This window comes from Seriola dumerili, unplaced genomic scaffold (genome assembly GCF_002260705.1).
Source record: "Seriola dumerili isolate Sdu_G_001 unplaced genomic scaffold, Sdu_1.0 BDQW01000025.1, whole genome shotgun sequence".
In the NCBI taxonomy this organism is placed as follows: domain Eukaryota; kingdom Metazoa; phylum Chordata; class Actinopteri; order Carangiformes; family Carangidae; genus Seriola; species Seriola dumerili.
The window spans coordinates 18,848,679-18,874,610 of record NW_019174280.1 but is presented as its reverse complement, the minus strand read 5'-3'; the positions used below and the strand labels follow the sequence as shown (position 1 = coordinate 18,874,610).

General features: G+C 43.2%; 1 protein-coding gene across 1 annotated transcript in view; it reads right to left on the bottom strand.

The window, feature by feature from the left end:
• LOC111237618 (protein jagged-2-like) overlaps positions 1-25,208 on the bottom strand; it is a 45,741-nt gene extending 20,533 nt beyond the window's left edge. Inside the window, exons 1-3 of the mRNA XM_022766779.1 lie at positions 24,956-25,208; positions 24,010-24,330; positions 4,857-4,911 (exon numbers count right to left, since the gene is read on the bottom strand). Coding sequence (XP_022622500.1) covers positions 4,857-4,911; positions 24,010-24,330; positions 24,956-25,024 — 445 coding nt within the window. The 5' untranslated portion in view covers positions 25,025-25,208. The remainder of the gene's footprint in view (positions 1-4,856; positions 4,912-24,009; positions 24,331-24,955) is intronic.
• Between the last annotated feature and the right edge of the window lie 724 nt (positions 25,209-25,932).

Genomic DNA, 25,932 nt, shown 5'->3' with positions numbered 1-25,932 from the left:
GAATAAAAAGACCAGTATGAATACAGTTACGGAGCAACTAAGCCTACGTACCATGAAGTTTAAACGAGACTATTCACCTCTCTCCTCTGTTTCTTCTTGCTCAGCCCAACTGAGGGTCAAAGGACAGAGTGTGTCGTACGCTGTACAGATCGTAAAGTCTCTTGAGGAATATTTGTGATATTGGTCTGTATAAATAAAACTGACTTGAATACACTGACATGTTTGAACACATGTTTATTTGCACCTAAACCTGGACTTCAGTGCAGTTTGCTGTTGCAGGATCACTGAAGGCAGATTTATATCCTCAAAAGTGCTTTTTGTTCAGTCTGAATTCTGTGAAAAGCTACAGTCTAATTCTTTCAGGGGATATGAGTGGCTTGGTTAAAAAAAAACTTTCTGCTCAGATATGGATTTCTGGTTGGACTTCTGGAGCACTGGTGGGTTTCCTGCAGTGACAACTGGAAATACTGCTGGATAAACAAGATACACTGACACTTTCTTACTAATCAACATTTGCTCTCACCATCGTTTTTTTAATCCAAGAATGAAAAGAGAAAAACAGCAACAACAAACTAAAGACCATCTTGCATCAGTGCTCATTGTTTGAAGGACATCCATCTTAATTTTGATCTCAACTACACAACTGTGAAGTTTTGTGACTGTATCTTCCAGCTGTGATGCTATCGCATTGATAACATCTGTCCACAGACATAAACACTGAGTACCTGCCTCTGGGGTAGTTCCTGCTACAGTGGGTGTCTACAGGACCACAGTTTGCCACGATGACACACACACACACACACACACACACACACACACACACACACACACACACACACAGCCTCACAAGGTGAAAACATTACCCACCATGCTGTCATGGCTGGTAATGATGACATCTACCGAGACATTTAACCACGCGACCAGCTGGCTGCCTTGGCTGTTTTCTGCCAAGTCACTCTAAATCCCACTGAACACTGTCCGTTCAGCACCAAGCAGCAGACAGACACGGTTAGAGAGCAGCTGGAGAACGTAGCGGCGCATTTAGCAGCTAAAGAGGCAGATATTTCCCTCAGGAGCCGGTGGAGACCAAAAACAGAGCTACGAGAGAGTGAATGATGAACGTGTGTTCACCAGATGGACACAAACATGACTCCAAATGAAAGTTTATGTTATTTTGTAGGTTAGTGTAGGTGCAGTAGATGAGGGTTAACTTCCAGTGTCCAAATTACCAATTTAATTGATCTGAACATGAGATAAATCAGGATCTGGATGGATTATCTCCTTGGCTAAACAAACAAACAAACAAACAAACAAAAAAAAAAAGAAAAATCACAATCTGTTCAAGAATGTGACGCTCCAAGTTATTATTTAGCTATACGCACTCAGTCCACACAGCGGCTGTTTGGCCACACAGCTCAGAAGAGCTCCAGCAGCCACGGCATTAAGTCAGGTGACAAAAATTACTTATCTGAAACACTGACACTGGACAATGATGTGAAATCTCCTTTACTCTGCTGTAAAGTCACTCCCTCACAAGGAAAAGCAGTGCATTGTTATTCAGCAGACAGACGCTTTGATATCACTTTGTGTGTGTGTGTGTGTGTGTGTGTGTGTGTGTGTGTGTGTGTGTGTATGTGTGTGTGTGTGGAAAGTACCAGCTGAATTTTAAGTATGCAATTGAAATTCATTGTCTGCAAATTGATCAATTTTCTGGTGATGGCACACATTACCAGCGCCCCTGAGCTCTCTGTGCGTGCACCGTCATGTCGGGAGGATGCTACCATTTAGCCTCTCGCACGCCAACACTTGCATTAAACACTGTTTGCCTCTGTGGGGCTCGCCGCAGCGCCAGCTCACAGAAAGAAAGCAATCTTTATCACAGTAGGATCAAAGCTGGCAAACAATCTCTGTGGAAATAGGGGGTCTGTGATTTCCTTTTCTCCATGGCTTTGGACTGCAATGCACCATAGACATTTTAAAGTGAGCAAGCACGAACACACACACAAACACACACACACACACACCCACTCACACACACACCAATTCCTCTGCTGGGGACTGACACAATGTCAGACAGAATTAAGCAACAATAACAGAAATAACCCCCGGCAGTTGCCAGATAGAGAACAATGGGCTCCGGGCCCAAGCCGAGCTCTGCTACCTCGGTGTCTAAACACTGAGCCCGGCCACCGAGTCCACTCCACTTCCTGCTCGATAAACACAAGGAAAACAGCCGGCTGCCTTTCCTGAGGACACAGGGGGAAGGGAACAGAGACACACCGGAGGACATGACGCTGGAGGTGAGGAATCTCACTGACAGACCAGAAACACTGGTCGGCTCTTACGTAGGACAAGGCACGAGGCCGGTGCTGACTCAGGTCGCAGAACAAGCTCCTGTGTCTTCCAGATACACACAGTCATGTATTTCAACATTTTATTTCACTTAGTATCTCTCTTTGTGCGTTTATTTCAATCAGTTATTCTTCCTCGTTAACCAAGTTCAACAACAAAAATCAGAGATGGTCAGAGAGGAAAAAGAGGCAGGATCAAAATGCAAAACTGACCATTCAAATCCAGTAATTTATCCAGTAATAGTTATTTGTTAAAACATGCTGTATCTATAACACTTAACAGATCGCCGTGCATTACCAGCATGGCTGCCTGGAAGGGCATGACGCAGCCTGAAGAAGCTACATGTCAGCCTCCACCTTCAGTCCATCAGACTGCAACAGGCACCGACTTTAAAACGGTTCGAACCTTTTCAAAATGTATCCATGAATCAAAAAGCACACGTACACGTTTAAAACATCCAGATGCAGCGGGATCTCAACCTGCAGGATTCTGTTTCGTCTGAGTTTAACTGAGAGAAATTGGTGGAGGTCCAGCTTTCAGTGCCACTGGATGGTGAAGTAAACACACGTCGACATATCTATGAAACAAAAACACCATGTCTGTTGACAATGTGACTGAAGGGAAGGATAAAACACCACAACTCACAGCTCCACAGACAACAGCAAAGGGGAAAATTTAGAATTTAAGCTTCTCAATCGTCTTCACCTTTGCAAAGGCATGAGCTATGAGCTGATCCAGTATTGGTCCAACTTTGTGTTGGACCTAGAAAAGGTATAAACAGGAGTTCTGAAACTGATTCAATTCAATTTCATTTGTATTACCAGAGTGAGCAAACACTTGGTGACAGGGGGAAGGAAAAACTCCCTTTTAACAGGAAGAAACCTCCAACAGAACCAGACTCGGGGACTGACAGGAGAGAAATGGGGGAGAGGAAAAAGGGGTGGGTGGGTGGGTGGGTGTCTGCCTCCTGAATCCAAACTGGGATCTCTCAGATTGATTTCATTGGTAAAACCCAGCCCTGATTTCTACTAATAAAACATTTGTGTGTCCTGATGCATCAAATAAGAATTAACGTAACGAGCACGACCTGCCCGACACACACACACACACACACACACACACACACACACACCTGCCGGGCAACGGTTTACCGTCACTGCTGTAGCTCACTGTGACCTCTCATAATGTTCGCCTGTACGAGCGGATTCCCCCGCTCATCATCCTCCACAGAGGTTGAAAGGAGCATTTGTTCCAGACCTTTGCGTTTCTTGAACCCGTGACGTTAAGGTTGAAGTCAGCTGATGCCTGTGGCCTAACAGCAGGCTCAATTCTGCTCCTTTTTAAAAAAAAAAAACAAAAAAAAAACCATGCAACACAGAACACAACAAACTTGCTTCAAAAGGTCAGTTTGATCAAATTCCAGCAGTTTGGCATCACACCGAAAAAGCTTTGCTCTTAACTCAATGAACCGAGTCCATTTGGAAGAGCTGAAAATGTGTGTCTTATGTCTTGCATCCTTACACCCAGAACACATCTATTGCTTTTCTTTACAGCCATTTGGCCGAGACTAAAGTGCTTCTCGCTGGCAGGAAATCAACTGGAGGAACAACAATATATCAACCAGAAACATCAGAACTAATTACTGTAAATGTGCACAATTACTGTAGAAACAGGAGACTACACAACAGTCTAATCAAAAGAGCTATGATGTCAAAATCTATTTCTTCTCCATTGTCTGAACGCGCGAGTGGAAATGCGTTTGATGTTATGGACAAAACAGGATGTAATGACCTCATATAAATAACGACACAAGTTTGGATTGCAGAGGGACAGACAGTATGGAATGGCGTACTAACACATCCACGCTCATGCTTGCATGCACAGAGAGGTATTTGAGACTCATGAAAAATGCCACCGTCTCCGCAGATCAAAGCTACAAACGCGCGCACACACATACACACACATACACACACATACACACACACACACACACATACACACACACACACATATTTTAGTCCTCAATGAGTCCTCTTCCTCCCAGACTCAGCTACTGCTCAGACGGGAAAAGAGAGGTTGTACAGGAGTCCACCCAGCGGACATAAGCAAAGGAAAACAGGATACAGCTGGTCAGCGCTGAGCGCCGCAGCCATCGTAGCTAAGAGGAACCGAGGCTCGCATTCTATATAGGATACGGTATACTCTACAACATATTTTCAACCTGATACCTACACTGTGTTAATGCAGAAATTCAATAAAGTTTCAATTTATGATAAAAAAATATTAAGAAACAAGAAAAGATCTGATCAGAAGGGCCCATATGCTCATGATCCAGAATTAATCTTGATTTAATGTTTCTCTAGAAAGAAATTCCTCATAATAATATGAATTTAAATTTCTTTACATACTTTCTGCAGAAATCCTATAGGCTTATTTGTTCATGAATATCGGCTGATCGGATGCAAGTCACAGCACTGAGATATACGTGTGGAGTTTAGACTTACTGCTGCGTGTGGCGTTGTCCCAGTCCCAGGCCTCTACAATCAACGTGTACGTCCGCTGGAAAAGGCAAAGACAGACAGAAAACAAACAAACAGTAAGTCATCACGTCTTTTTCACTCAGGTTCACATGTTCGATGCTGAAGAGTAACCACATCCCAATGCTGCTGTCCACATTCATTTGGCTGTGGTCTGCAGCGTCTGTGGCAATACAAAGCCATGTAGTAGGTGGTGTGAACCAACGAATGTCAATACGCTGCTGCAGTGCAGAGCTGCATGAATCCCCCCCAACAATCCCCCTCTTTAGGCATCGATGATCTCAAGTTGCATATGGTGTGAATATGTGGCCGGCAGGATATTAAGCATAAAAAATAACTTCATATTTACAACTATTACACATGCACCACACTACAACAATCGTACAGTGAGCACTGTAACTAGCAACTTCCATTCTAGCATTTCCACAATAAATTGGTATTTCCCGTGCGAACTACGTCAAACAGAAAAGGCACCATTCAAACAAAAGACAAAGGAATCCTTAGAGTGTAGAAATGTATTTCAGATTTCTCTAGTTTTTTGTAAAGACTACAAAATTCTGATTCATCTTGGCAAAAGTGATGTCTGGTGGGGCAACGCTACTACAAACATCAGCAGACACACACACACACACACACACACACACACACACACACACACACACACACACACACACACACACACACACACACACACGAGATGATGCAAAAATCGATTGCATTGCTACTACTGAGTCTTGTAACTTGGCCCCGTTACCCGGAAAGTGAGCTCGAGTTGCGCTGCTGATGAAACCCAATCGCTCAGCGATAAGAGAGAAAGATGCGCTTTAAGGACGAGGACGCCGAGAGAAGCTGCGGGACAGAGATGTGGAGAGGAAAGGATGCAAGGTGACCTGCGTGTGTGTACGCTCGCATCATGAGGTTCAACTGGACCGACACAGATACGCACAGATAGTCGCTTTGAGATTGCAAGTTGATTAAAATCAAATGATTTCATACTTGTTGTTTATCCCTCTGTGGTGTGTTAAGCTGAGCAGATACTGTGCGTTTTTATTAATCTTTGTTAACTCACACTGTACGTTTTTAATCAGCTTTGCTGCGTGGCCAGGAACCAGCGACTTTTATGCTCACACTGTACAGATCAGTCAATGTGGCTGCTCACACTGAAATTAACCCCCCCCCCCCCAGATCTGTTTTGTCCAGTAAGGTTTATTCAAACAAGATGACGGCCATGTTGACAAGACGAGAGGGAAGCCGCGTTCCTTCATGAAGTTCTACTAAGAATGTAATAAGGACGGAGAAAAGAAAAACTATGGGACTGGTCCGGTCTGTTCTGCAGCAAAACGTCAGTGTCAATAAACATGACATTTAGCTGCAACATGGAAAATACTTCATTAATGCAATTAACCAGGCGGACGCTAAAACAATCATGGTACAGGCAGATCTCTGGCCTGGATCTAAAAATCAATGACGGGCAACCAATTTGAGGTTAAAATAAACACTCACAGACACATGGTGGTTGTCACTTGAGTCAACATTTTATAAAATATGCTTGTTTACTTTCTTGCCGATGAAGATTGATGAGAAGATTGATACCACTCTCATACCTGCATGCTACATATGAAGTCAGGAGGTAGTTAGCTTAGCTTAGCTTAAGACTGGAACGACCTGGTTCTATCCAAAGTCCAAAAACAAACAAACAAAAAAAAAATGTTGGTTTTGCTGGAGGCTATGTGCAGGTAAACTCACAGTGACATAACCACAACTTGGATTCGATCTTCACATCCAACTCTCTACAAGAACTGAGCAACTGCAAATGTCCCCAAAAATCTCTCATTTCAATGTTAGCAACTGTGTAAACCTGACGCATTAACAGGGCGGTTGTTACCTGACAAGATGCTATTGTCGGCTGCAGCAGAAGGTTTTCTGTCCTGGTTCTTACTGAGACTCAGACATGATGATGGTTCCAACCACCAAACTAGACCTTCTGTTTTCTGAAGGCCCACCACTGAAACCCACTTGGATTTTCTTCCTGAGTCTCTTCTAATATAAATCAATTTCCACCAATTAAAAACTAATGTACTAAGCAAAACAAGAAATGTTAAGAAAGGACGGATGAAGCCTCAGCAGATACGATGCCCATTAAGAAGGTCACTCTACTCTGCCAACATTAGCTGTGTGACATGAACTCTGTCTGGCTTTGTCCTTGCTCGTCAGACAGCGAGGTAAATCAGTGGCTAAGGGGATTATCTGGTTTCACACCAAGTTATGCTTTGCTGTCGACCAGAACAACAGAAGCAGCGCCTTGATGAACGTGCATTACCTTGTGATGAATTGATTAGGAAATTAACCAACAACAAGGTTGATTTTCTAAAACTGCTGAAGATTTGCTGTTTCCAGTCAGATGTGAAGACTTGCTGCTTGTTTTTGTTCTACACAATTTTCAACTGAATATATTTTCTTTTGGACTCTTGGTTGAAAACGTCTACATCAAGCTCCGGTATTATCGATGAATTCACATCCCAATTTGTCAAAACCTCGGTTAACATATTGAAATGTGTTCTTTTGTGTTTTGATTGACCAAAAACCTCAAACATGAAATTTCCTCTCATATAGGACATAACGTATCAAGTATTTTTTGCCAAAAAAAAATAAAATAAATGAAAATGATCAAAAATCACTGCCAGTTAATTCTCTGAATGGACTAATCAATTAATAGCAACAATTCTTATTTATGTTGTAATATAACAAAGTATTTGAACACAACAAAATTATATTTTGCTAATATATGTTCAAATTTAATTGGCACTTTCTTTAATCTGAGTTTTTTGCAAAGCCGTACCTGGTCTGAGAAAACACACACACACACACACACACACACACACACACACACACACACAGACAGAAACTAACCAAACTAACCAGCATCACAGGAGTAATCTAGCTGGTGTGCTGCACACTGCTAGGCAACCAGCTGACCTAAATAGCATTCATTACGTCACCACCAGTGACAGTTGTAGTAGCCACAGTGTGACTGCTGTGACCTCCACTGTAAAGTCATTGATAGGATGTTGGTCTGGGAGGGTGAAAAAAAAAAAAAAAAAAAAAATTAGGCAAGTATTTGAGGGAGTTTGCAGTCGCTTGAATGAAGTGGGAGAGGGAAATGACAGGGAGGGGGGGGATTGGAAAATGTGTGTGTGTCTGTGTTGTTGATCTGGGGGACCAACAAGCTGGTAGGCTGGTTGCTGCTGGGCTGCGGGATTAAGTAGGCTTGTCTGGCTGTGGGTGGCGGCGGGAGGAAGGGGAGGGGAGTGTTATTGTGGAAGACCACGGGTGACAAGAGAAGGGGATGGAAGATGACGGGATAGGGGTGAGCTAAAGGGCTTGGGTCAGAGTTTGGACAACGGGTGGTACAGCTGTATGAGACTGTAGCTGCTGGCGAGACATGAGAGGCCAAAACTATGGCTGGGGTAGAGGAGGGGGTTGAGAGGGGAAACCTGTAAAGTAGAGAAGAGGGGTAAGGTAGAGAAGAGTGTGTGTGTGGGGGGGGGGGTTTAGGCGGAGGACGGCCGTCTACGGGGCGATGCTCGTGCTGCTGGTGCCGGAAGCTCTGCCATCCCCGTCCGACCGCAGACGCACAACAGATGCGGCCTCAAAGATGGATTATTTGACATGAACGTGGATCATCCCACGATATGTAGCTCGGCTTCTGACCTTTCCACCCGTCCCCGTCCCCCCTCCCCCCACCACAAAGGGGTGGGCTGGCTGCCCCAGTCTGAGCATGTGGGTGGGTGGTGGTGTGTATGCCAATGCGTACAAGAGGAACGACGAGTGGCAGCGCATGCATTAGTGACTGGAGATCTTGATCTTAGGACGATTCCCGTCTGCATGGTGAGATCGTGAGGCTACGCAAGCGGCGCAGACAAAATCTCATCAAAAGGCCAAAGACAGAACAGTTGGCCGTGTTGTGACCTGCACCTTTTGGGTTTACCCAGAAGCCGGGCGTGCTCGCATGCCTACATGTTGTAAATGTTTGGTTAAATAGTCCCCTGAGTCATTGTGTGTTGGGCTCGAGCAAAGCCACGGACTAGTCTGGTTTCCCACAGACCATCCCAGTCTGTGATTAGCTGGATTAAATGACAGCTGCCCAAATGGTTGGAACAAGATAGATGGATGGGCAAGGGGGGGATAAAGGGGAGGATTGGGGGGAGGGAGGGGCTACTGAACAAAGACCCTTGTCCCAACACCGTAACTCACCCCCAATCCCAATCAAAACCATTGTCCATGAAGAGACACAGTCAGCACGAGCACAATTAGCGTCAGCATGTGTGCTACCGAGCCTGGGCAGGACAGTTACATGGCAGAAGTTAAAAAACAAAAAAAACAAAAACAAAACAAAACAAAAACAAAAGCAGAAAGTGGTTCTCATACGAGTCCAACCTATAATACAAATAGATAACTTTATTAACCTGCCCTTTGTCTCAGCTCAAAACACACACGTCAACAACATTTGACAATGCGAGATACTTCAGAGACTACGAAGAATCCTCCGTCAGTCAAATCTCCAAAACCCAACCTGGCCCTTCCCCTAATGGATTAGAGGATTTACCAAGAGAAATCCTAGTTTTCAAGTCAAGAAGGGGGGGGCACGGTGGAGAAAAAAAAAAAAAAAAAAGGATGTTTATGTGTCATGCACTCAGTGAATCTGTGTCTGCTTGAAATGATGTAACACTCAAGTGCCATTTTTGCATCACATGGCACAAAAATGCGCCAAACATCATCTCTTTTATTGAATCCAGGTAAAGTCGATTCAGGCATCACAAAAAAGGGCCAATCCTGTGAGGGCAGAGGAAGAGATGGTGATGGTAATGTCTGGGGAGAGCCACAGGTGTAGGTTCCCACGCCAGATGAAGGGTGGATGAGTGAGCGGAAGGTGGCCATTGAAATGAAAAGCGACGGGGGGAAAAAAACGGGGAGAGGTGGCAGTGGGAAGTGGAAGCCAGGGCAAGGCTGGGGTCACTAAGCATGGGATCTGCACGCTTCTTTTTCAAAAGAGGGGTCAGCCCTCTGCATGTGGGGCGATGTGCGCGTTTGCATTCGAAGAATACCAAAGAATGTGAGATCCAGGCCTGGTGTGTAATCCCATGCGAGATCCCAGACCTGGCAACAATTCACCATCAATGGAAGGGTGCATCTGCATTGACGAATTCAGGTTTGATTGACTTATTTCTGCCTCTTGGGGCAAAGTCGGATCCCAAATGTGGACTGATCTTTGGGAATTATTCCTCGTCGCTGTTTTTTTGATGCCTTTCATACAATAAACTCTTAAACTCACTGATGAGTTCTCCCTTTGAAAACACTGTGAGTAACCTTGAGCTATTCGTTTCCCACGTCACTGAGAGGTGACCCGAATGTCCACCTCCCTGTTCCCAGCTCCTCCACAGGGATCTCCACTGACATCTCCTGATTTATTGCCTTCTGATGGGACATGAGGTCATCACGATTCATCCCGTGGCCAGTAATCACTGCATGTAATCTTCATTAATCTGTGATGTCAATCCCAGCTTTTGGTTTTACTAGGGCTGAGTCTACGCTATTCCAGCGAGGGCATCAAGCTGTGTGCCGTCTCTGCTGAAGAGGAAGGGCCACCGGGCACAAAAGCATCCGCCTTCTCCAGACACTGGGCTTAAAAATTACTGGAAAAAATATGGATGAATAACAGCCGCACTCTATCACTCTTAATGGGGATTAATGGATAATAGCTGTCTCAGTGTGAGGGATGATAGAATGAAAGATAGTCCCATAAAATTAATTAGTTAATCAACTCTGAAATGCCCACTAGCATCTTTTATTCGAATTAGTCGTTAAGACTAAGTGGAAGTGAAATAATTCGGTATCATTAACTCCTAATGATACTGAGGGTTATTAATGCATGGGACAAGGAACAGGCTGAACGTCACAAAGCCTAAACACCCTCAAAGAGCACAAAGGAGCACAGGGGTTTCCAATGGGAGGGAAGCTGGGAGGGGTCTTGGGGGCTGAGGGAGCGACTTCTTCCAGTTGAGACTAAAGAGTAGAAAAAGTAGAGGTGAACTGAACAAGCTTCACGGGGATTGGACTTCAACATAAATCTCTCTTGGTCCAGCTCCTCAATCTGTTCAGAGGCGAGGATCAAAGACCTCCAGTGGCAAAATCCTTGCAAATGTGGTGATGATGTTGGCAGACAGGGTAGGAGAAGTTGGATGGGTTTGGACCCTTTCTGACATCCGTGCTGGCCATTGCTGCACTTTGGATTCCAGGTAGACAAAACCGGAGCTCAACAATCTTTTGTAAGAAGAATCAAACCATCAATATGTGTAATGACATTCAGTTTTTATCCTATTCAGTCTAACCCTAACCCTTATCTGACCCAACATTACAACCAGTAATGCCGAACCCTGCACCAGGAGCAGTTTTAGATTTGTATTTTGGGTGTATTAGACATAAAAAGATACTTATTCTTATATAATAATGGATCATTAAGCTCAAACTTAAGTTTCACCTCATAATCACTGAAAAAAAAGTCCCATCCAACCATCCAGGACCGTGCGTTGTTAACATCTTTAACATCCCCATGCCAGTGACATTTCTTAGGGTTGGAACTGTTATCAATCAGTCTGCCCATTATTTTCTAATCATTTTGTTTGCAATATGAGACAAAGGTCATCATAACTTCCCAAAGCCCAAGCTGTCATATTGAAGTGTCCTGTTTTGTTCAACCAACAGTCTAAAAGACATTCAGTTTGATATCATAGAATAATAGGAAAAGCAGCAAATAATCACATTTGAGAAGCTGTAAAAAGTTCATTTATGGCAATTTTTTTGACAATTGCAGGAACTATTTCATTATCCAAATAGTTCCTTATAATAATTATTAATAATTTAAATAAATGAAACAAAAAAAAAAAGCATTGAATCCTCACATCTGAGAAGCTGAACCAGTGAATATTTGGCATTTTTGCTTGACGATCAAAATTGTTGATTAATGTAAATTGATAACACAATTTAACAAACTATTCATTTCAGCTCTACAGTGAGAGAAGCCTGCATCCAGCCAGCGCGCCCGACTCTTCCCCCAAACAAACACCGAGAACAGTCTCTCACGGGAATGCACCAAACTAAACACGCGCATCCCATTTACAGCAGTGGTCTTCACCCTGTTAATGAACCTCTGCAGACAAGTTAAGCACCACTGACCTGTGACTCGAGGCGTCACAAGACAATATTCATTTACACTACTCCAGCTACATGTGTGGCTGTGGAGGCAGGTTACAGACAGTCATATCTCTGCTGGGGAGAGAGGGAGAGAGGGCTGCACACAAGCTGCTTGCCAGAGTCGTGTGCCAAGAGATGTCGCACTGAAGGCAAGGCATTTGGCTGGCTGGTGTGTACCGGCTGTGCGCGCACAGACACACAGACACACACACACACGGCCCATTGAGCATGCTGCTACTATGCCAACAGGGTCATTACCCATGCACTTCCAATTCAACAAACCCCTCCCCCTCCTGGTGCTAATTAACCAGCATGATCCAAGACTATGCAACACGTAAAACAAACATCAACACATGCACATTTGCATAGAAAAAACTAAATGACTTCACATGCAACACTCAGATGTTGTCAGAGTAGACATCAAACACAAACTGAAGCCGCATGGTGGTTACAAACCAAACATTAAACTGAGCTCAGTTTCTTGCATGACTAAACAAGGTTAAATGAAAAGCATTTATTTAAGCATTTTACCTGAGAATACTAGTCTAGACGAGGCCGGCAGACACAATAAAAATGTGCGGCAATATCTTTTACACTCAGGTCATATCTTCATCGTCATGTGACCCAAGAAGCATGTGACAAACAACTTAAAAAGGTCGGGTTAAACCTCAGTTCTCGCGGTCTCTCAGATATTTGTCAATGACTTCCTCAGGTGTTAATTTGCCTTAAGAAGTCCGAGGGCAATAGACATGCTTCAGAAACATTAACAGGCTAATTCCTGATCCAAAGCAATAGGGCGCCCGACTGGAGAGCAATACGGCACCGCCTCTAGCTGAGCCCCCATTATCATTTCAAACAGGTTCAACAGTACAGTGACAATTTAACTGCCCATGTAATGACATGCTTTAATTACCCCCACAAGGAGCCTCCAGCACCTGCACACCATTCATTTAACAAGAGGCAGGGGACGCAGGGGACGCAATGGGCCACAGCAACACAGCACGCACAGTGTATTTAAACAGATGAAATCGATGCACAGACAGTGAAGAGACACACGCCTCACAACTACAAACATCTAAACAACACGTGTAGTTATACCTGAGATGTAGGTGGCAGCTTCAAGCTAAATTAAAGAGAAAAACTTCCTTTATTTCAGGCTGCAGCTTGTTTGAGGCTACAGCTGAATAATTTCTTCTATAAAAAGAGAAAACATTTTGCTTCTTAAAAACTACAATTCCCATTCACTGTCACAAAGAGGATGTTGACCTCACCCTCCCAGTCCAAACTCAACAAGTTTTACACTTAAATATGTACGTGTCAGGGTGCACTGGTGGTGAGGTTTAAGGCACACAACACAATGCTACCAATGTCCCAAGTTTGAATCCGTGGACTTCTGCTGCGCATCTTTCTCCGTGTTATTTCCTGTTATCCCCTATAAAGGCATGCGATGCTCAAAAAATTTCATGCCAAAATATTCCCAACACACTTGACCCTGGCAAGACAAAAATAAAGAAATAGACATCGGAATATTTCTGAGCTCAGATACTGCAGAGATAAACACATGGTGGAGCTTTCACGTGTCGCCTGAGTTCAGACTCAGGAGAGGCAACCCAACCAGGTGTCTTTAACGTGCTCATGACTGCACCCACAGGGATGCCTGCAACATCATAACACACTCACTGTTCTTGCTATAACAGACAAGACATGTTGTCCTCTTCAAAACACAGTACAAAGTCTTCTAATGATCAACATCATGGGCAGATTCAGGTTGTTTTCCTCATTATGTGTAAAAGCAGGAGTATGTTGCCGACTTTAACTTGGTCTTCATGTTGTTGGCTTGACTGCTGTCAGCTGAGTATACAGTACCACGAAGGACAATCAGCGGCATCCGCAGTCTACAGCATCTTAAATACTAGAGCTAAAGAGTCAGTAAAGTTCATTTGAACACGCTGCACATTTATCATGCAAAAGTGAAAAGCTGCCAGCCACTCTGATGGTGGAACGGTGGGACAACCGTGTTGCTAACTGCCTACCTCACTGCATCTTTACCCAAGGTCCTCACAATCCTGTTAATACAGGAAACTCAATGAGTAAACTGCACCTATGAAAATGTGCCAAGAGCTACTTACACCAAGCAGCAAACTACGCCCAACTCAGACCATGCAAAGGTCTCCATGACACCCATAACAAATTTAAATGTCGGTCTAAATATTCAAAAATGAAGCCACTTTGTCCATGGCAGGCTCCTCACTGTGCAGTGGTTTGCTTCCTCTGTGGTCTGCAGTGAGGCACCAACCTGAAGAAGAATAATGAGCATACACTGGCTACAGGATGCATCTCATCCACTTCATTTTTGCTTGTTGGTAGCATGCAAATACACATGCAGGACGTCATCATAGCTCTATTCAAAGGGGCAATACGCATTTAGCATGCTAACCAGCTAGCCCCGGTCCAGCCCTGTCTTGTAATACTACTCTTGACCTCAAGAGGCGATAGTGAGACACTTTAGCATCCACTTTGCCCTCAGTCAGGAGAGAGTGAACAAGTAGTAACTGTGAGCAGGCGAGTGGGGAAGAAGGACCATAGAACACATTTCCTCGTTCCTTACGGTAGCGGTGGACACCAACCTTTTGGTAATATGCTGCCCCCTGTTGGTTTGGAGTACTAATTGGACAGCTGGCCAAGTCTGACACGTGATGTTTTCCCACAAGCACTGTCATCACTACCTTTCAGTCACATTGAACGTCATGGCAGACGGGCTAGCTGACAGCTAATAAGAGATTAAGAAAGCCAGATTCTGCAACACATTTAATTGTAAAACTGTTGATTTAAATGAACTCGGAGATGCAGTTTGGACTAACAGCTCTGCGAGTTAACTAGGTAAGGAGGACAGTACCAGAGGGAAACTGGTGCATTTTGGCCCAGACAGAAATATGCCCAAAATTAGCGGAAAAGTCACTGGAAAACTCTAAATCCACCAGGCTGAATATTCATGAACACAGAAACTGCTCCAAGCAAGTACTGATTTGAATAGCTGATTCGTTGACCCACTGACCCCACCAAAAAAAATTACAAAAAACAAAAAATTACTGCTCAAACTAAAACATATCACAAAACAAAATCACCTCCCTGAGGCGACGAGTAAGAAAACAGCCGCTAAATAACGATGCTGCCTAAAAGCTGTTCTGTCCCGCTTGTACACGCTGTGCCTGATGTGAAATCACAGAATGAAGAAAACAAAATGTTCTCCGAGGAAATCCCTGTTGCCTCCTTCCCCACACCATAACACAGATCCATTTAATATTAAGAATGTAGTCCGAGTCAGATGGCGATGACAGAGTTCAGTCTACACGGGTTTCCACAGGGCAGCTGTCCAGATAACACAGTCAACACTACACTGCATCTTTGTTAATGAGCGAAGCAACAACACAGACGTCTGTCAGACTTGTGAACTCTGGCAACGGTACGCAAGACAAAAATGTGCAGTGTCTGAAGGGGAAGGGCATCAGGGGCATGGGGGGTGAAGTGTTGATGATGATTTTCTTACTACTACTACTACCTCTTTGATTAAACACAGAAAGATCAAAATGAGCTGGAATGACATTGATGCTTATGCAAAAGAAACAAAACAAAAAAACATTATCAATGTTCTCAGTCTGGTTGCTGCAAGCCATACTCCATGTGTGTAAATCAGAAAGTCCATAAGTGTTTGTTGAGAGATCAGAAGCCAAAATGTCATCAACTGTGCCAGACTATAAATAATTTCTATAAGGCAGCATGCAATAAAAAGGTTATTTTAAGACATCGAGCTATCACAAGTACTTGCAATGATTAGAAGAGGTGTTTTATGCCTGATGTATGATAAATATCTCAAAATAGAATTGAAGAGGTTAAATGTAAACCCTTCAAAATAATGTAATAATATGGATTATCTATTAAAGAATGATTCAGAGAAAATTCAGACAGATTTCATGCTGTTTTTTCATTCATGCTGTTCTGTTACTGCCACAAACGAGTGGAATAGATGTTGGAATCATCTAGTTCGTGAAGAGGCTTTAACGTCACTATGACTGCACACAAGTGACCACAGGTAACTGATGCACTAGTTGCAGGATCCCTCTCACATTTTGCTTAAGTGGGGCAGTAAAAAAAAAAAAAAGTGTGCATGATGGCGATAGGAAAAACACTAGAACCTCGTGACATTTCCAGGGTAGCCTGTCTCCTCCAGATGCATCAATAACTACTGAGTACATTACTTGCAGACTTCCGTGTTGGATATTGACCAATCTATTGTGGGCATGGAGACTCTCCTCAGACTGCAGAATGACCTCCCGTACTGTCCCTCCAAACTCTGGACGGTGAAAAGCTCTGTACTGCAGGACTCAGGACTCTGCCTGAGAATCGCAATGATGTACTGCTCTCAACTCTAAGAACCAGTATTACGTACTTTAATACTGTAACAATAAGAATTTCCACATTAAACATATAAACAGCTTTCATATCAAAAAGGGACTCACGGCCGATAAAACTCTTCTCCAAGCTGGCACCCCCTGGAGAGAGGGATGCTACCTTGTTGTCTGATGCATATATCAGGATATTTTTAGATTTTACTACACAGCAAACCTTCTTTGCAGCACATAAAAAGACAAGGCGTGCACTTACATCCTTGTGCATGTCCAATTGAAGCCTTGAAATACAAATATCAGACCCTAAGTGCCACTTCCAGAAAAAGGGAGCTCTTAGGAAAAAAAAAAGAAAAAAAAGAAAAAAAAGAGATGCCATTTCATCTTGGGAGTTCAGCCTGACTGGCTAATTGCATAATCAATGCAAAGCTGAGCTGAATCACAGGTGAGACCCGCGTGAGTAGCTTTCCACGCAGCAGCCCTGGGACCAGAAGAGTAAGGATGGGGGGAGGGAGCCACAGAGAGGAGAGATAATTGTTTACTGGAGGCCTATGTGGCCGTCTCCTAGCAACAGCTCTGACATGCTCCGTATCAGGTGTGTCTAACCATAGCAGCCTCTGTTAGCCTTTGGTTCTGCGAGTTTGTGTGTGTGTGTGTGTGTGCATCCAAAATATAGCTACTGCTTTAACTGCAAAGGCGAGAGGAGAGGGAGGGAAGGGGAAAGACATACAGTACATGCACAGGATAGAGTCTAACCCTAAGTGTCTGAATGAGCCACTGCTAAAGCCTCTGTCCTACTTCTCTCCAATAATAACCACTACACTGTATCTGTCAGTGTCTCCATCCTGATTTTCTCCCCCTCACTTGCAGCTTGGATCTTGTTTTCTCATCAGCATGAACTGCAAGCGTTAGCATGGAAAATAACCAGAAACAACACTGGAAAAGAAATGAAGAGAGCTGACTTGATATGTATTTGTGAAAATTTCCAAAATTCAGTAAAATCCCAAAGGCTATATACACCTACAAAAAAAAGGAGACTAAAAGATAAACATACTGTAGGTAGCCTTTTGTCAATGTTCACAGATTTTTTTTATCAGTGTCAATATGAACATATGAGCTCTGGACTTGGCAGTGATGGTGACACTGGTGAACATTTACAGCTACTCGTCCAGCATAAATTTTGGTTGCACTGGAATTTTACGCATTCAAATATCTGTCCGTGGAGATCTATACACAGACCAACGGCCAATGAGAACTTCTTCAGAACATTTTGTCCCAAGTGACTTATCCTTTCAAGGCAGATGACTATTTAGAATTAGAGTAAAGGGGTCAGTGAAAGTGTTTGATTCTTGAACAGCGTCTGACACCCCATACCCCCTATACATTCCTGACTTTGCAATTTGTGGAATGCATCTGTCAAGTCTTTATGACTTTTCTGAAGCTTGGATTTTAACTTCCCTCTCTCGCTGTCTCGTCATTCTTCACACAAATACTTATGTCATTTTGTGTGTACAATAGAATCAAACGCAACAATGTGTTGAGGACTGAGTGTTAGAAAGTGTGACACTATGTGATTCATTGCGGTAAGACTGAGGTATCAGGAAGTGTGATACATTAAGGAAGAGACGATGACTGCTGGCTTCCTGATTTGCCTCCAAATGTGGGAGCTATAAACACTTTGCCTTCAGATGTGGTCAGACAATATGTAGTACCAAACAAGTTCATTTTGAGCATACTGAACCGCTAATGAACATCCAGCCACACAGTCCAGTCATGGTTGGATGCTGAACAATCAACGTCATTCAAGATGCTACTGAGCAATAATGTACAAAGTGACACAAGGAGTAAGAAAGCATTAAATAATGACATATGTGAAAGTGAAAGGTCAGACTTGAATTAGAGAGACAAACTTAAAGCTTTTCCTTGATTTAATACACAAAAGAAAAGACATGCACGTCAGTGCTTGACAGCAGTACAAAAAAAGTTATGATAGCAACACTGTGTGTATCTAATGTACACGTGGCCAGTGGTGTGAGCCAAAACCAATCAAATAGTTGTTCCAGGAAAAACAATCTTCAGCAGGTCTGTGCAGATTAACGTGTTGCTTTAACTTTTGAGGTGATCAGCCTTGTGAGACTGACTGCGTGTTTGAGTTTGAGCTGCAGACCACACAAACCAAATTGGTGCAGACACTTTATCCCTTGATCCTCGACAAACTCCAGAGGCAGGGCGTTTTAAATTCTAATTCAAAATCAACCGCTCAAAAGCTAAGCAACAATTAACCTTCTTGATGTGGTTGGTGTCTGTTGCAGATCATCTACAGGTCTGGCTAACTACATGCATCCATTTACTAGCCGAGTGAGAACGGACGTCTGACACATATCCAAGTTGAGAGCAGATACAGTTACAGACAGGCTCACATCAAACGGACGTCCGGCTGATGTAGCTGGGGGGCAGGGAGGGCGAGAGAGAGGCAGAGAAATTCCACCGGCAATTTCATTAGTGATCAAATGGAAGTGAGACGTGTCTCTCTCCGCCCTCTCTCTCCTGAAGTGCACATACAGCATAGGCCAACAAAATGGAAACTCAATCAAATCGACCAAACGAGGTCTTAACTTGGTCAGCTGACTGCAGGACTGCCGTTAACATTTGACGTCCAGGCATACCATACATGTCCACATGCTCCAGTAATGACACGATCTGATAACTTTAATCTGAAAGCTTCTTTCTTAAAGTATCTATAATTAGTATTGTCATAATAACCATAGCAGGTAGCTGCTTTTGGCCAAAAGGCTCTAACAACTCACTGTACACTACGACCACCAAAAGGGCAGATAGACAGTTACTTAGCTGGTGACCGCAGTGGAGCATTTAGCAACTTAAAAGTCAAATACCACAAGAAGGTAGAGACATTCCCATCAGCATCAGCTGTACTTACGTGTGCAGAGCTAGTAAACAAATGTTAGCATGCTGAAATGCTAAACTAAGACAGAACACAGTAAACATTATATATAATGCTAACATATAGCTACTAAACATTGTAACGTTAGCACTGATTTTGTTAGCACATTAGCAGGGTGATGTTAGCATTTAGATAAAAGTGCAGCAGTGCCTAAGGAGGCTACAGCCTCAGAGAGTTGCTAGCATGTAGCTGTAGACTCTTAGTTTTGCTAGCAATAGCCAGGCTAGCCATTTCTTCCTGTTTATGCTAAGATAGGCTAACAACGTCGCAGCTCCAGCTCTGTACCTAACATACTGAAATAACAGTGCTATTAATCTCTTCACATCACTCTCTGAAAGAAACTAAATAAGATTAATTTCCCAAAAACCTGGGCACAGTTTCAAAGAGGGTAGACAAAAGAATAAAGGGAAAAAAAGATTACTGATAATGCAGAATACTTAACTGTTATCCAAAAGTCTTTCTTTCATCAGTACAATCTAAAGACTCAATTAGGTAAATTGTTTAATCCCCATAAAACAGCCACCTCCTGAGTCTCTCTTATTGGGGTTTAAAAACACTGTTACATTGCATTTTTACTGCTAAACAAAACCCATCAGCTTCAAAGGTTTGGATTACAATATCAATGACAACTTAATAATAGACTAAAAACCCATAAGGAGAATGAAGCAGCAGCAGAGAACATTTACTGTAAATTCAGAGCTGTAGAGAAAAACAGAGTAGGCTGAGCTCAGAGGTGGCAGCAGCATCAGTAGTCAGTCTCTTTACTGGTATGCTGGCAAGACTAAGCCTGGAAGATTTCCAAAGAATGGATTAGCATCATGCAATCTGAGTAAAATCGGCCATTAGTGACTGCATCACACTGGTGTGATAATAACTGGACCAAGAGGCAATGATGCCTCTGTCTCCTCACAGAAGCAGCACCCATTCCCAGAAATGCATGGACGACACTCATTGTTACAGGCTGACTGCCCTGCACTGAACAAGGAGATGAAAAGTGCCTCTTTGAGAATTGGCTTAAGTGCCAATTCACAAAATTAAAAAACGCATCAAAAAACGTATTTTCATAGCTCAGGATTTCAAGATCAATTTGAAAATCACTCTGTCCCCCTTTGTTGAAACGGTTCAATATGAACTGCACTGATGCTGGAAAAATTACTAAAAATAAGTCTGACTTTTGACTGAAATGAAATATCTCTTCACTGCCCAACCTGACTAACTTGTACACACTTGCACAGCCAAGATGCCATACATGCCATAATTATGTCATCTTTTTCAGGAGAATGATACAAGTACATTGCTTGTCTGAGGACATGATTGTGTAGCACATTCATTTGCCCAGATCAGAAAAAGGCAGCAAACGCAGCTTTTTTTCCTATTCCCAAAGACATACCACATGTTAATAGATACAAAAAATGTCTGAATAATTCCTACACGACTTTCATTTTCGTTTTGTTTCAGATGCTGGGTTGGGGATGACAGAAGAGCCCAGCCCTCACTGGTTTCCATGGGGCTTAAAATGGGCAGTTGGCCAGATGACACAGCCAATAGTACACTGCATCTTTGTTTCTTCAGTGAGAAAAGCGACAACGCCACAGCCAGTGACCCCGCAGGCTTGTTGTGACATCTGGCACTGGAATAGTGCACCGTTATCAGCCTGCGCCACTTAACAGAAAGACAACACACCAGAATAGCCCTCTTCACCTCTGCCTCGAGGTGTCAGTCAGTGCTTCAAATAAGAGACTCACAGTGCCTCATACAGAAAGTGATGGTGGATGTTAGATGTGTGATGTTTTATATACACTCCAAAGATATAAAAAAGGGTGGGCCACAGAAAATTGGTTTGCTCGGTTGGTAAATGCTGCCGCTAACCACCTCCCCACCTGATGGTCTAAACAAAAGCCTCCCTCATTAAATATATGGCCTTTACAGTGTGAAATCGCACCTGAAGCATGAAAACGTTAGCAAAGGCAGTTGTTAATTGACTGAAGCAACACACAGCTGCGAGACACCCTGAAAATCATTAAATTCAACAAAGACAAAACCTGAATCAAAAGTGATGCCTTCAACACAGATGACTACAAAAACATATGTCCTTGATTTCAGTAGCTCACGGTACTAACACAGGGAGCTTTTGATGATCAGGACCTACCAATTATGCAACTCAAGGTTTATCAAATTTCGTCAAACATTTTTACTGTTTAATTTACAATAAAGCAGCTCAAGGTTTTCCTTTAAATAAGGCTACTAATCCTGTTCCGATTATCTTTTTAGATAAATCAATTAATCGTTTGGTTTATAAATTGTCTGACCTATGATCAAATGCCAATAGATATTCAGTTTACTGTCACAGAAGACGACAACATTTTCTTACACAAATGGCTCAAATGACTTGATTAATCAATTTCAATATCTCACAGTCAAAATTTCCTAAAGCCTGACGTGATGTTGTGTTTTTGTTCGACCAATAATGTTCAAAAACCCTCACAACTAAAAAGCTGGGACTACTCAAAAATGACTCCAAAATCAGTTCATCTGTCATCAGGTTTGCAAATTACGTACTCTGTCCATCAGCTAATCATTCCTGCTTCACATTAATTGACTAATCGTTTCAGTTCTACTTCTACATGCATTAAATAATTGCCTGTGTTCAGGCCAGTACAGCCTCCAATTCATATTACAGCCCAGCTCCTTTGTCTTGCTACAACTTCGCCACTTCATTCTAAATCTGAAAAAGAACATGTAACAATATCTTAAAAACATTACTCATTACATCACTCTGTCCGAGGCTTTACAAAAAGGTTCATTTAATTTCTTTAACAACAAAAGCCGAATGTCATCATAACTACATCCCTCTCAAACAAACAACTACTAGTGTGTTCTGTGCTACAGTACAACTACTTAGCATATTTTTCCTGCCTGCACACCTTACTCACATGCCTAATCCATCAGCTATCACTCATCTGCAGTCAGACGAGCTTAATTGCTCTGGACGGGCCACCGGGGGCCACCTGGCACCCACAGCAGGAGAGGAAGCTGTGGGCTGCTCAGGGGGAGGAAGAGAGGTGTCAAAAACCAGCCACCAGCGCACACCGAACTGCTGCCCCGAGGCGTCGTTCACTTCAGCTGAACACATATTTCACACTCACAGAATAACGTCACTCATTCATCATTATAATAGAGAATTAATTGGCGCATCCATCCAACGACGAGGCTGTGCCTGCAAATATAGCACGTGCCATTGTTGGTATGTCAGACTACACTCCTGTGAAAATTTGGCCGTTAAATTTTGCCCCTAAGAGTCTTTTCAAAAATTGTTTCCATTTCTGTAGAAATTCAAACCACAAACAACTTATTTCCATGTTAAATCAACTTTTATCTCTGCTCTGCCCGCTATCTCTCACAGTCATCCAACAAAACTGGCAGTAGCAAGAAATGTAGACCAGTCCTAAAAGCCCAAGTAAACCAAATTCTACTTGATGGACTGTATTGCGATAAAATTGCCCTCATGAATCAGCCATGTCAAGAAGTGAACAGGTTTGCCATAAGCGTTCCTCTATACGAGAAGTAACAGAGTTCCCCCTCCAGGGTCTACATATCAAAGCGTTTCCCCCAGTCTAATTACCCTATCATGGCCCTGGCAGGTGCAAGCTGGCAGACTGGAACAAAGCCAGCCCTCATATATCAGGGCAACTTTAAAAGATGACCCAGATGACACTGCGAACCACTGTAGCTGCAATCGGATCCTTGGGAAGCACGCGATCGTTTAGCTGTGATGTGTGTCAATTCTCATAAGGACAGGATGCTGCTAGGAAGCCCCATTTTAATGAGTCTATCTTCTCGGCAAAGGTGACTCAAGACCTTAACCAAACCATTAAGGACTTGTGGTAAATCTGGCACCAGTGTGATCCATTAAGACGCAGTTTGTTTGGATAAAATTGCAACTTTACTAAAAAGGTTCTTTCTGTCAAGCCTTCCACTGTGGAGCTGTAGAGTTTTCTGCACAGGAACAAAGTTGCAATCACAGCTGCAACAATCAGTTAATTAAATGACTAGTCCCTCAAAAGAAAATGCACCTGCACTATTTTGCTAATCGACTGATCATTTTTCAAGCAAAAATACAAACTAATTTAATGGTTCCAGGTTCTCCAACCAGAATGTGTTACATTTAATAGCTGTATGATAAATTTTATATTTCTGGACTGTTGGTCAGACAAAACAAGACAATGTCAGATGAAATCTTAGGATTCTTATTCTGAAATGGTGAACTTTAATCCAAATCAGTGCTGCTGTAGTGTACTTGATGCACGCAGAATGGGAGAGTGGCTCCTCACCATTCATTAATGGATGTATGACATGTTCCCCCTGGTTTGTGTACACATGCATCAAGAAGTGAATATTAAATTGCCCATATTTTAAACGAGGTTCTGCACTATGCTGTTTCCAATGAGGAAGGGGGTCAGGAAACACTCATGTAGACTCAAGTGGAGCAAGAAATCACACTCACCGGCCACGCAAACTGGAAGGGGATCAAAATCTTGCCAGCATTGTCGATTTTATTTTGGTTATTCTTTGTGGTCGTAAAAGAAAACATATTTCCACCGAGAACTTGCGTAGATCCAGCTCCAAACGTGCATTGGCCGTTGGTGGCGACCTCCACCTGGAACTCCTTCAGGCACACTTTGAAGTAAGTGTCGCACTCGTCTCGAGTGCAGCGCAGGTCCTGGGAGCTCCTGGAGCCGTCGCAGCACTCCCCGTCCGCCAACTCGCCGTTTACATTCTCTACGGAGATCAGCTGCAGCTCGAAATAGCCGGTTGACTGGGACACCTACAAACAACATGTTTAAAAAAAATACCAAAATTATATATAGGCCCTTATAAACAGGCTGCAGCGTGATTTAGGCGACTTCAATTGATGCGTAAAGATGGACAAGTGGCTAAACAGTGCATGACTCAATTAAAAAACAATATTAGGTTTATATAGGTGGGATGGATATGCAAAAATAATTTGTTGTATCATGAATGGAGCACGTGAACAGCCTACACTTTGGAGGCTGGGGCTTTTTCCCCCCAGGTTATGGGAGCAAATTAACCGCTGCAGCAGCCAATTGATTCAATGCAACTTACAACTTGTTTGGCTCAGGCCTAATTCTCCCCCCTCCAAAAAATAAAAGAAATAAACATGCAGGGCTCAGCATTGTAACCAAAATGGAGAGTAAGCCTGTGTCAATTCCTCAGACTTCAATCTTGTCATGGTAACATGATCACATGCTCCACAACTGACGGCTACGTAATTCAATTATCGATTAATGTGATGCGAATATGCAGTGCCGGAGAGCAAAATACGTCTGCCCACGCCCACCAACTTTTGACATTGGTAATTTTAAAACATTTAATTTATTTATGTGGAGCAGAATTTAAAAAATTTTGATTAAAAATAACAGCCTTCTTACCTCGGTCCATAACGTCAACAGCAGGCACACTATTGGGAAGCAATTCCTAATCCTGGTGCGATTCCGCATGCCTCCGATTAATTAGAGTAACATGGGGGGGGAAGCGATAAGAAAAGACAAACAGCCGCGGACCCGGCGACTAGTTCCTCCTCTCCTGACATGCAAAAATAAAATATTCACATGCGTGTTTTCTCCACCGTCTACGTCCAGATTTCACCGAGGCATTACATGCGTGTGTGTGCGTGTGTATGTGTGTGTGTGTATGTGTGTGTGTGAGTGAGAGAGAGAGAGAGCAGGCAGGCGGCGGATTGCAGCGCAGCGACGGTCCATGCACAGGAGGATCCCTCCGTCAAATCTCTCCACACAGCAACTGAGATGTTTCGTGGCCACAGCCTGAGGAGAGGATGTCTGCTTTGATTGGCAGCTACGCAAACCACTTACAAATTGGCCTGCGGGCAGTCTCGGAGCCAACCAGATTAAGGGGCGGACAATAGTATTATAACCCCCACCAACCCTCCTCCTCCTCCTCCTCCTCCTTCTATTCCTCCTCCACCACCACCACCTCCTCCTCCTCCTCCTCCTCACCCTCTTCCTCCTCCCCAAAAAACTTGAATTATACTGGGTTTCTATAGAGCTTCATTTGGACAAACCGCATTACAGAGAGCAAACAAAGCAAGGGGTCGACTTTAATTAAACGCAGCCCTAAAGATATTATAATGAGCAGGGCTGTTGTTTAAAACGAGGACCTGTGTTGGATTTAATTTCAGTCCATATTTGGCACAAAAGACAGAGTTTTCTGTCACTTCAGTCAATTTAAGTACGACTTTTCAGCAAACCTTTTACAAACCCGCCCTGCAGGTAGACGACATTTCTGTGGCCAAGACTAATTGCTGGTGACTGACGTGATTTGGTTATGATAATGTGATAATACTTTACATTAGATTAACAGTAGACATGGGACGTTGGTTGTGAATGCC